The sequence below is a fragment of the Peromyscus californicus genome, unplaced genomic scaffold, assembly GCF_007827085.1.
Source record: "Peromyscus californicus insignis strain IS unplaced genomic scaffold, ASM782708v3 Scaffold_9__1_contigs__length_137607984, whole genome shotgun sequence".
Taxonomy (NCBI): Eukaryota; Metazoa; Chordata; class Mammalia; order Rodentia; family Cricetidae; genus Peromyscus; species Peromyscus californicus.
The window spans coordinates 100,574,641-100,586,338 of record NW_026294617.1 but is presented as its reverse complement, the minus strand read 5'-3'; the positions used below and the strand labels follow the sequence as shown (position 1 = coordinate 100,586,338).

At 43.1% G+C, this 11,698-nt stretch overlaps 1 protein-coding gene across 5 annotated transcripts in view; it reads right to left on the bottom strand.

The window, feature by feature from the left end:
• Nucleotides 1-3,281: 3,281 nt before the first annotated feature.
• Nucleotides 3,282-11,698, bottom strand: part of Sec24d (SEC24 homolog D, COPII coat complex component) — a 98,459-nt gene continuing 90,042 nt past the window's right edge. For 3 of the 5 annotated variants that reach the window (XM_052731088.1, XM_052731085.1, XM_052731084.1), the window contains 3 exons: nucleotides 10,644-10,835; nucleotides 8,797-8,886; nucleotides 4,968-5,424 (listed from right to left, as the gene is read on the bottom strand). In XM_052731088.1, the coding sequence (XP_052587048.1) occupies nucleotides 5,197-5,424; nucleotides 8,797-8,886; nucleotides 10,644-10,835 (510 nt within the window). In that variant the 3' untranslated portion in view covers nucleotides 4,968-5,196. Of the gene's footprint in view, nucleotides 4,103-4,967; nucleotides 5,425-8,796; nucleotides 8,887-10,643; nucleotides 10,836-11,698 lie in introns of those variants that run through there. The other 2 variants (XM_052731086.1, XM_052731087.1) reach the window with 1 other exon arrangement.

The window sequence follows — 11,698 nt, the reverse complement described above, 5'->3', positions numbered from 1 at the left end:
TTTTTTTCTAATAAATACTTCCTTTAGAGCTAAACAGAATGTTCAAATGATCACTATATGTATGTGTTATAGATCTTCCTTTTAACTGAAAGTGATTATGAACAGAAGATGAGGTAGATTCTCTCCACTTGAGATGGAGTCAGAATCCTCAAAGTTTAACAGTGTAAAATGCACACAGACCCAAGTATATACCGCAGAATTGAAGCAGGCTAGGAATTTGTTGCATGTTGGAACAATTGATGTTTTAGGCACATTTTATCTAAATTTTAAACACATAGGAATATTTGTTTTGACTCATTTTCTTTTTCCTTCACTGGTTTTCTTCCACTCCTAAGAAATTAGAGCAGCACAGAGTCCCTTAATACCTTGGCCTTGAGTCTGTAAAAGGATGGTGACAGAGCTCATGTGGGAGCCCACAAAGGTTTCCTAGTGAGAGCTGAGCTTGCTTTACACAGCAGGGCTGCATTAGGGGATGGCTGGACCACATGCATGGTCTGGGATGGTCTGCACTTGGCTGTGCTGTGGGGAGGTCTTTTGCTCCACCCCCTGGCATTCCTTTAAAAGCCCTTTAGTAGAGACAGAAGGGGCTGGTGGGTTTTGATCCAGACCCTCCTAAGGCTATCCTGTGTTTTTGTCTCCCTCTATTTTTTTTATCTAAATATTTTTCACCTCTCCCTGGGGGGAAAAGTGGGAGCTGGTCTCCCTCAAGCTCATGACCTGGTTAATGTGGGTATCAATTGCCATCAGTAGCTAATGGTCACACAGAAAGAAAGAGGTTAATGGTCAAGTGAAATCATTCCTATTTGTAGAAGTTGACAAGCTCATTTGCATCCTTTGCTTGTATTTTCTGCTCGTGAACTTTAATTTGGTTAGGTGAGAATGCTATTGTTGTAAATTCTGGCTTCTAAATACCGTGTGGCCAAATTTACTCAGATATTGGGGGCGGAGAGCATTACTCACTTGGGAAAAGTAACCATTGTCTTTGAAAGCATGTGAACTGGCAAACTTTGGGGTAAGCATGCAAGTATGGCATGATGTGGATTATGGAGTAGCCTACCACAGTGTGATATGACCTCTCCAATGAGAGACAGTGTAGAGGTGCAGACCTGTTTCTCTCCCATCACCTGCTAGAGACTCCTACACAAGAACAAGCATTTATAGTTCTTAAGAGCGTAGAAGAGTGAGAGATCATTTCCCTTTGTGTATGTTTACCGTCTTTGAAAGCAGAGGGCAAAAGGTCAAGAAATGTTTTCAATATATCCAGTTGTTTATGCTGTTAAATGATAGAGGCGATTGCTGAAATGACTTGGGAAACTGGTTATCATTCAGTAAGTATGTAGTTCAAGACAGTTTCTGGATCGTCTTTAATACTCAAAGGCCTGAGGATGTAGCTCGGTGGCAGAAATCTTGTCTGTCGTTCATGAAGCCTTGTGATTGATCCCCAATGCTATGCAAATTATTCATAATTCTATAGCAAAATTCAGACCAGCGAAGGTAGTAATTTTAAGTGTGTCAGCCTGCTTACTCCTTAAATCTTAAGTTCCAACTCCATTCTGATAAGATGTGAGTCAGGACAGCACCTAAATGTTAGGGGACTGTTCCCAGTTGTGGCTGCCTCATTGAGCTCTATTCAGATGAAAAGCTTGTTGCTTCATCTGATAACTGCCTTTATCTACTCTTCCTGAGCTTATTATCCAGGTGTCTAAGCTCTGAGTATTAAGTCTTAGCTATTTGCTTTATGAGCATAATAGTATGCTGTTTCAACTTGAAGTGTATGTCACATAGTAAGTGCTCGATAAGTAGTTCCTTATTCCCTTTTATTAATAATTGAAGTAATTCTTGGGATATCTTTATTTATTTAACCAGACACTTCTATGTTAGTTTCAGATTTTTGCCTACATAAATACATGTGCACCACATACATGCCTGGTGCCTGTGGAGGATCTCCTGGAACTGGAGTTCTGGGTGGTTGTAACCACCATGTGGATGCTGGGAACTGAACCCTCTGCAAGAGCAGCCAGAGCTCTTAACCTCTAAGCCATCTTTCCAGTGCCTCAGGATATTTCTAATAACCCTCTTTAAGATCTCTTCTGACCCGCTGATGCCCTTTTTCTGTCTTGAGAGTATTATCTCTGAGGAAGAGGAATCAAGTCGTTTTCTCTGAATTAGCATCTTTCCGAGGTCTTGGACAGAGCCAACTTTGTTTGCTCTTTATTTCAATTAGCAAAGAATAGTGGTTTAATCCAATGCCTCTTTATTTCATGAGAGCCTAAATGGAGAAGGTAGCCTGCGTTGTGAACAACAGGGACAGTAGAATTCCTGAGAGAGAAAGGAGAGGATGACAGGGGCTAGGAATAGGAATATTCCTATGAATAGGAAACTGAGACAGTTACTTACCTGATGTCACAGCTAGCGGTGGGAGCAAGAAGTCCATGTTGGCTCCAGGTCGTGTGCTTAGTCACCCTGCTGGGCTGCAGCATGGTCCCTCAGTCCCTTGGCTGCTTCTGCACTGAGTCCACATTTGCTTTCACCCCACTTCCCATCATGACAAACGCCTTTAAGTATTTTAACCTGCTTTCCATAAACATCTCCATTATTATTTCGTTTTTGGACCTTCAACTCTTGTTAAACTCATCCAAGTCAATCAGAACATCCCACTCGTCAGCTAGCACAGCTGCATTTTAGTAGGCCGGCGTAGGTGTCTGCTGTTCTTAGTTCATGGCATCCATCAGCCTAGGAATGATCCTTCCTAGCCATGTGTTCACAGATGAAGCATTGAGCTGCTGCAAGGCTGTCTTCATATGTAAAAGACGCTGACAAGAGGAAGTTTGCTGCAGGGAACAAGTGTGGAAATGGTCAGAAGACAGTGGAGATCTGGGAGGTGTGTGTACTCCACTGTGATGCAGCAGTTATTACGTATCATCTCTTTGATGGAAGTCGAGGAAGGCACACATGGAACAGGTGCCATTCAAAGCCATCCTAGAGTTAAGAGAACTATTTATTTATTACTATGTCTATTGAAGGAAACAACACAAGATGCCAAGAGCAGAGTCCCCTGGGTGCAAGCAGCTCAGCTAGACGTGTCTTAGGCAAGAACTTGTAAATGCCTTTCTCAGGGAGTGTTCCTGATAGCTGAATATTCCTGAACCTTTACAAAGATAATTTTTTTATCCAGACTTATTCTCAGTAAACCATCCAGTTCGGGAGTTTTTGCCATGTACTTTTAGTGCCATCCTTATTTTTTTTTTTAATTTTCAAAAGACATAAAAAAACAGCCAGAGTATATGAAGTAATTTATTGATATTGGTTAAGATCCATTATATACAGGTAGAAACAATCAAAATTGTACAAAGAACCATTAAGAATATAGATACCGTTTTATAGACAAAACAACTGGAAAATAGTTTAAACAGACAATATATAATTATGAAAAAAGGAGAACACAAATTGTTCTACCGGACAGATTACAGGGTTTTCAAAAGTCTGCCGTGCAGATCTTAAGTTGAAAAAAAAAATCTGTTCAATGTAGTCACAGAGTTTTAAAACATTAGGTATAAGGTAAAAATGAAGTCCTTTTCCTCTCACAGCGAAAGAGGGAGGAACCAAGACAATTTTACCGTGAGTCTATACAGTTTGAAAAATAATTTATATAGTTAGCACAAAGAAAGAAAATTGAGACTGTGAATGGTTATGTAAACTATGTATTTATGAAATGCAAACTGTCAGCTTTAGGAATTAGAAGTTGGACAGCCAGAAAGAGACTGTTCCATAATTTATGGTACCACCACACCTCCACGGGCTTACTACCCAAGCACCAAAGCTGAAGGTCTATGTGCTGTCTTGGCAAGCTATCCTGAAAATGATCAAGAAATTAAAACTAGCCTACTATCATTGGGAAAATTAGGCACCAACTCGGAGTCTGTCTCCTCAGAAACGCAAGCTCAGTGGGAGGGGAGGGGACTCAGTTAAGCAGCTGGCAGATCTCCTTGTGGATACAGCAGAGGAAATCCACGTAAGAGGATCCGCCATAGAGTCCTTTATCTTCCACCAGGAACTGTCGGAAAACCATCTCCCGCTGCTCGCGCTGCTTCACGATGATGAGCTAGGGAAACCCAACAACAGCTGGTTAGACATACATTCTGAACATGGTCCAGCCATTTCATCTGACTCAGTCCTACCAAACGTGGTAGGGGTGTGAGGATGATGGTGTCAGCATGCCTGATTCTGTAGGTCTTTAAAAGGGGTGTGTGTGTGTGTAGAAATGTACAAATCAGTGCAGGTGCCCAGAGAGTCCAGAAGAGAGGGTGTCATAGTTACAGGCAGTCATGAGCCACCCAATGTGGGTGCTGGGAAGAGAATTCGGGTCTTCTGGAAGAGCAGTATGTGCCATCTCTCTAGCTCCATGCCTGTTACTTGGGAGAGGAGGGAGACACCAACATTTAAGCCACAAAGACAATTCTAAGTGGCAAATTAAAGTGAAAACTTACTATAAGTAGAGTGTAGATGTATCCAACCTTCTTATTAAATAATAAACACAGAACCAATGCAAAGAAGAAAGCTAAGAGGTCAGAGCTAAGAGCTAAAACCTTACCCTTCCTCCTGCGGTGGTCCTACCTCTCCGAACCAGAGCTACCCCTGTGTTAAAGTCTTTATATAGAGTTCCTGTCCTGCCTTCTCATTGGTTGTAAACCCAACCACATGACCGCCTCCTCACAGCCTGTCTGTATAGGCCTCCAGGTTTTCCATGATTGGTATTAAGATTAAAAGCATGTGTATCCAATAATGGCTGTATCCCTGAACACACAGAGACTTACCCAGCTCTGCCTACCAAGTGCTGGAATTACAAGCGTACACTACCACCGCCCTGCTTTCCTATGGCTTGCTAAAAGCTCTGACCCCCGGGGAAACTTTATTTATTAACATACAAATAACATTTTAATACAAATAAAATATCACCAGTAGAGTGCTATGGGGATAAGCTTCACAGCGGCGGTCACTGTCCTCTACGCCTCAACGGACAGGGTAGGTCGGACTGGTCTATACCATGCCACGTAGAAAGGTACAGAGACAGCTGGCGTGCAAATTATTACCGACATTTAGAAGGTCGTAAGGGATCAGAGACAGTTACCATTATCGTGAGTTTGGGCCTTTTGCGGGACATGGTATGTGAGGGTGGAGGAGGAGGAAGTGAGAAAGTCAACAGGTAACAGAAGGTGCATTAGTGAGATGAAGGTACCTGCACAGGGAACGGCTGCCAGTGTAGGCAGGAGGTGGCCAGAGTACCAAGAAGGGATAGAGACGAAAAGGAGTAAATACGAGAAAGAGACCAAAACAGAACCACCGCTGCTCATGGCAATGGACTGCACTGCCCTTGGTGTAGCCACAGCTCCATGGACTGCTGGGGGAAGTCCTAACTGGCATGTGCTGTAAATGCAAGAATCAACAGATTGTAAAACGTAGTATTAAAAATGCGGAAACTCAGCCGGGCGGTAGTGGCACACGCCTTTAATCCCAGCACTCTGGAGGCAGAGCCAGGCGGATCTCTGTGAGTTCGAGGCCAGCCTGGTCTACAGAGCGAGTTCCAGGAAAGGTGCAAAGCTACACAGAGAAACCCTGTCTTGAAAAACAAAAAAACAAACAAACAAACAAAAAATGTGGAAACTCTCCAAATAGCTTATACTGATTCCCTGTGGAAATGCTAACACCTGCTTCCTATCTATGGAAGAAGAGCCAGGGCCCCTGCCACTTCCTTCACTGGTGAGACCACAAGGAGTGCCCACAAGGGAAGGCTGGCAGTTAGCCTCCACAGCTGTATAGGAAGAGAGATGTGCAACACGGCCACGAGGCCATGGTTCATAAAGAGGACGCCCGAGGTTCAAGTTCAGGGTGTAATCTTAAAATGCCTTTGGAGACACTTCCTTTAAGGGGTATTCTAGTTCGATACTGCCCCAAGCCAACTTGGAGAAAGGGTTTGTTTTTGTTGATAGGTTACAGTCCATTATCAAAGGCAGCCAAGGCATGAGCCTAGAGGCAGGAACTGAAGCAGAGACCACAGGGGAAAATCGCTTACTGGCCTGCTCAACTACCTTTCTGCTATCTATACCTGCCCGGGGATGGCATTGCCCATAGTGGATTAGACCTCCTACATCAATTAGCAATCCTGAGAATTCTGCCCCCACCCCCGACATGCCCACAGGCTGGTCCAATGGAGACAATTCCTCAGTAGATCAAATCTCCCCACACGTGTGACAGTGATGATGGAAATGACTATGCCAAGGGGTTGTTTCGTCTGTCTATACAGGAATAGACTGTGCCCATGCATGGCTTTGAGAAATGAAGCTGTTCTCTCCCAGCCCTCTAGGGCTGCCAGATACCTGGAAATCCACTGTCTTTAGCAATTTGGCAGTTTCTATGGAAGTAGGAAGGGGGCTGGTGCATTATTTACTATATTATTATGAAAATAGCTTTTATATTCTAAGAGAATAGAACTATTGCTGAACCTCAAAGACAGGTAATAATACACCTTGAGATCACTTAAGACTGCTATCCTAATGTGTAATCAACCTGTTTGTTTAAATTGCCCTTGGATTTCCCATATAATCAACTTTTACAAACCAAGATCACACCTAGCTGTACTTTTCCATGTCCCTGATCCACAAGTAATACATCTGTGTTTGTGTGTTATGAAATAATTTGCTGAAAATAGCAAACAGGCTGAAAACAGTCCTATAAAAATAGCCACCATGAATGTTGAAAGCAACATATGGATATTGCTTGATAAACAATGATGCTGTAATACTGTTTGTTATCTGGGTCAGTTGGAGACAGTGACTTAATCCCTTGTAAAACTCTACTGAAAGACACCTGTAAAGTATCTTCAGGCAGGTAAAGACTCAGACTCATACACCAGACAGACAGGAGATGATGAAAGATATAGGAGAAAGAAGAGAGAATTCAAATCTGGACTCATGAAATGACATCAATGGGGAGTGCTTTAATTTTTTTCCTTACTGCATTCAAACCAACCACATGTTGGTGTCCCATGTGAGGGAAATCTAATGAGTTAAATCTACACAGTGATGGCTTTCTCTGGAAGCCTGGAAGATAAACTGATGCCTGGTGCGATACAGTAGTTTAAGAATGAACAGAAAAAATGGAAGGAAATCCTAGAGCAGCAGCTGCTTCATGAAGGAAGAGTTATAGGCTTATCGGTTGTGGGAAGGAATAGGTGGGGACAAGTAATAGAAAGGGACACCGGAACACAGAACAGGAAGGGGCAGGGACTAAAAGGGAAGCAGTTGACTTCCATCATCTGGGAGCACGCTGTGATAGAAACTGTCATAGTACAGCTGCGACTCTGGACCGCGAACTGCTGTGAGCCTGTTGTGGTACTGCTGGCCTTGAATCTGCCGTGAGAAAGCTGTGAGATGCCAACTAAATTGGCTGGCTCCCTCAAGCCCACTTTCACCAGTCTGGGGTCATGGAAATGGAAGGACCAAGTGCAGCAGGTAATGCCATCGTTCCTTTTCAGCTGTGACATTTCCAGGTTTAATGCGTTTCAAACTGGGAAAGTCAGAGAAATCTAAAAGTAACAGTAGATGCATTTCCACATCAGAAAACCCGAGAACTATTCCAGCTGCTTCTGTTCTAGTCATACAGCAGAGCAAAATTGACCCCAGCTATTTATTTTACAACCAGTGTCGAAATGACCTTAACTCAAGGGTTATTAGAGCAGGGGAGAAAAAGCAGAGGAGAGAAATGCCTGGTGCTCCTTGGAAGGAGGGCCCATAGGGCACAGGATGACCTCCATGGCCTGACTGATGGACGTGTGTGGGGTTGCAGCCACTGTGGGCAGGATGAAGGAGACCATCATCACTGTGCACTAGCAATGCTGGGCCTTTCAATGTGTGCTTCTTGAGACTTCAAGGTTTCATTCCGTTCCTTTGCCAGTGCTGGGGAGTGCTGTATGGAGTACTTGAACTTCTCTCCAGCCCCAGCCCCTGGCTTTACACTGCACCTACACAGCATGGAAACAGTTCTGGAATGTCAAGTGTTCGTCCGTATGCCTAGAGACCATGAGGTTGTTATATTTCCATTTACCTCAGCTCTACTAGAGTTGATATCTGCACACAGGAGTTATGTCTATGGTTAAGGTTACTGATTAAGATTGGCATCCAGTTTGCATTTAAAGAGAAAACTGGCCTCACGGTAGCCTGGATCATGCAGAGGCCTGCATCTAAAGTGTCTTATATCTTATGGTAAAGAGTACTACACGGAGTGTCCCCGTCTGAGAGCTCGAAATCCAGGAGACACCAGCATCTAGCTTGCAGAAGGAGGTGGGTCCAAGCAGCTTGGACTTGGCAACAAAGTCCAACCTTCTTGGATTCAAGACATGATTTTATTCAAACAGGAAATAATGAAATGGTTGAGGGTAACTATATATAATTGTAAAATCTTTCAGATACAGGACAAAACATTTTACAAATGTTCTGAATAATATTTATATGATTACATAACATTAGGCACCCAAAGGGAAGGTATTTCAAAAGTTGTTAATGACAACAGTTGTTTTTACACCACATGGAAGGCCATCATGATCACTAAGTTGGTATCTAGTAAGAAAATCCATGGTCAAAGCTGGTGATTTTTGAGCTTGTGCCTAATATGTAGATAGACATGTCCAGAGGTAGAATTTTTCTATCAAAGATCATGAGATATAACTATAGAATATGCATCTAAAGGATTTTTGATGAAATAAAACACTTGAAGGAAGAGGGGGAAAAAATCTCAGTTTACCTTCATTGAGTATGGCTTCTTTTGCTGGATATTATTCATTATCATTCTGAGTTGTTGAGAGTATGGACTTCCCACCTCAGGCAGCGATGTCTAAATGTAAGAGCACAATTTCAGTACGTCTTGAGCTACTGAGAACAGAAGCAGCAATACAAGATACCAGACTGCTAAAACCATCCCTCTAATGCTACAGAGACCATTTATTGGCTCAGTTCATTTACCTGAAAACGTGGAAAATGGAACTGTAAATTACTCATTTTTATTAGCGTACCTTTCCACCAATGAACCAATTATCTCTTTTGGAAATACAGGTCATCTTTGCAATGCAGCAAGAGGTGTGTTTCATGCAGAGGGTAGCTTTGGACCATCTCTCAGGAAGGGGACTAAGCCCTTTCAAGGCCATGGTGGGAGAGGAAAGAATGTCTCTATCCCTTTACCTTCTTTAGGAAATGCGTTCCAACATTGAAGTAACCAGCAAGTGTTGGTTCCCAAGGAAATGCTATATATTACACTTCCATGACATCTGTTTAATTTGGAAAACAGCACAGCTGCACTTGGAGTTCTTCATGTAAGAGAATAGGATGCTCTAATGCTGCCTTCTCAGTGAGGAGATACCAAGATCCAATCAACACAAGAGTTAGCCACCAGGGAGGATGAGAATGTGTGACCATAAAAAGCTTCAAGTCTTAGGGGAAAGATTATGGCCAAAATATTTCATAGGAGTTCTGAGGGCAGAGCATCCATCACTAATGCTTATACTCTATCCCTTGTTTATGTTATGGTATTATGGTGGATCATTTTATTCAAGAAATAATATTGAGTATACAACACATATCTCAGAGAGCCAAATGAGTCTAAAAATAAAATGACCCTATTTGGGTTTTAGTTTTGTTTCATTTTTTTGAAACCCAGTGAGGAGGTATGATGATAAAAGCACAATCCCTGGACTCTTGCTCTGTGGTGGAGAGACCCTGTTTCATGTGCACTTAGGGCCTACAAGGAAGTCTGTGACACAGGTTAACTGTCATGCTAGTGCTGAGGCTTCCTAAGACATTTGGAAATAGATAGCTCTATTCATTTCTTCATCCACACACAATTTCTTTTGTCATGATTGTAACAGAAGGGGAGAGTTAGGAGAGAGATTTTTATTTTGTGCCTCATTCATCTTACCATGTAGCAAAATACCTCTGAAGGATTCTGAATTTTCTGAAACAGGCAGTTCGGCAGGAAGGATGAAGAAAACTGAGTTGAAAACTAAATCAAGCTCTACCTCTGACCTGTAAGAACCTGCCCCTAGCATCACTGGTTCATCAGGAACACACAGCTGCAGCATCTACCTCACTGATGTGTCAAGAGAAGGAAACAGAACAGAGGGTTTAAAGTACATACAGTGAATACCCACTGGCAAACAGCAGGGATCTGGAAATGTCGTCAGTGGGGGTGTGTGTGAATGTGTGCATGAGTGTGTGTATGTTTGTCTGTCTGGCTGCATATGCCACATATGTGCAGGAGCCCATGGAGGCCAGAAGAGGATGTCAGATCCCCTAGAGGTGGACTTACGGGTAGCGATAAGCTACCTGAACTGAACTCAGGTCCTTTGCAAGGACAGCAAGGATTCTTAACCACTGAGCCATCTCTCCAGCCCTCTATATTATCCGTTTCTACTGAAGCTATGTTTAGCTCAACATTTCAGTAAATTATTTTACATTTTCTAATTTTATTCATTAAAATATGATTCTCATACAGAATTATATAAACACATGCTGGTTTTCTTCTTTGTATCATAAAATTGCACATAAATTTTAAGAACTTATATTTGTATTTTATCATACAAACTGAAGAATACTTACCATATCTGTGTTGATATGTGCAAACGATGGCACATTAAATATTCCTTGAATCAGCTCTGGTGGGCTACTCACTCCAAACCATAAGAACATGTTCAGGCCATTGGCCAGCAGGAATACTCCTTCTTCGGAGAGTCGGGACTCAGAGCAGCGAACCGCGGCAGGCCGTACTGTGCTTTTCACATCTAATGTGTGCTGTTTGGACAAAGTCAAGAGACTCAGGAACTCCTTCCTCTCTCGCTTTCCAGTTCCTTTCTCTTTCCCCCTTTCCCTCCCTTACAGTACATAGTTATTAACACCCACTTGGTGTAGACAGGAATCTCTGCCTTTTGGAGGAAGACATATGACATGAAATAAATAAAATATGCATAATTGTAGTTGGTGTTAAGGGCTATGTGGACAACAATGGTAAGTAGCATAAAGGTTAGTGGTGGGGGCAGGGTAGCTAGGACGGCTTCTTCTGGCAAAGGTAAATTTTTGAGTCAAGCTACCCGAGGAGGTGAGTAAAGGTGAGGAGCTGAGCCTAGAGAAACCTAAGGAAGAGCATTCCAGACATGGAGGAAAATTTATGCAAAGGTCCTGAGGCAAGAGCCTGAGTGGGGTGTTTGAGGATCAGCCAAGAGATGTGTGCAGCTGGCATGAAATGAGAGGCTCAGATAGAAAGGGGCAGAGAGGGGCCAGAGATGCCCTGGCCTGGCCTGAGGAGAGGAGAGAGGGGCGTCTGTCTCACTCTGCCCTGACCTGTGAGCCGCAGGCAGGCCGATAGAAGAAGAGCAATGTGGGAACAAGGAGACCCACTAGGCTTAAACTGCAGGAGTACAGTGAGGGTTACGCTTGAGTTTGGCAGCAACGAATACCAGACTGTGAGTGGTTCCACTGTGGACACCCAGGAGAGTGGCTTGTTTGCTGACAGTGAGTATGGTAGAGAGAAAAGAGTGAGGATAGCCAAGACTTGGCACCCAGCCAGCATGAAGGCAGGGGGTGGGAGGGCTGTGGGAGAAGTCTTCCAATGCCTGCCTCCTATCCAGAGACAGGAATGTGTGGCCATTAGTGAATAA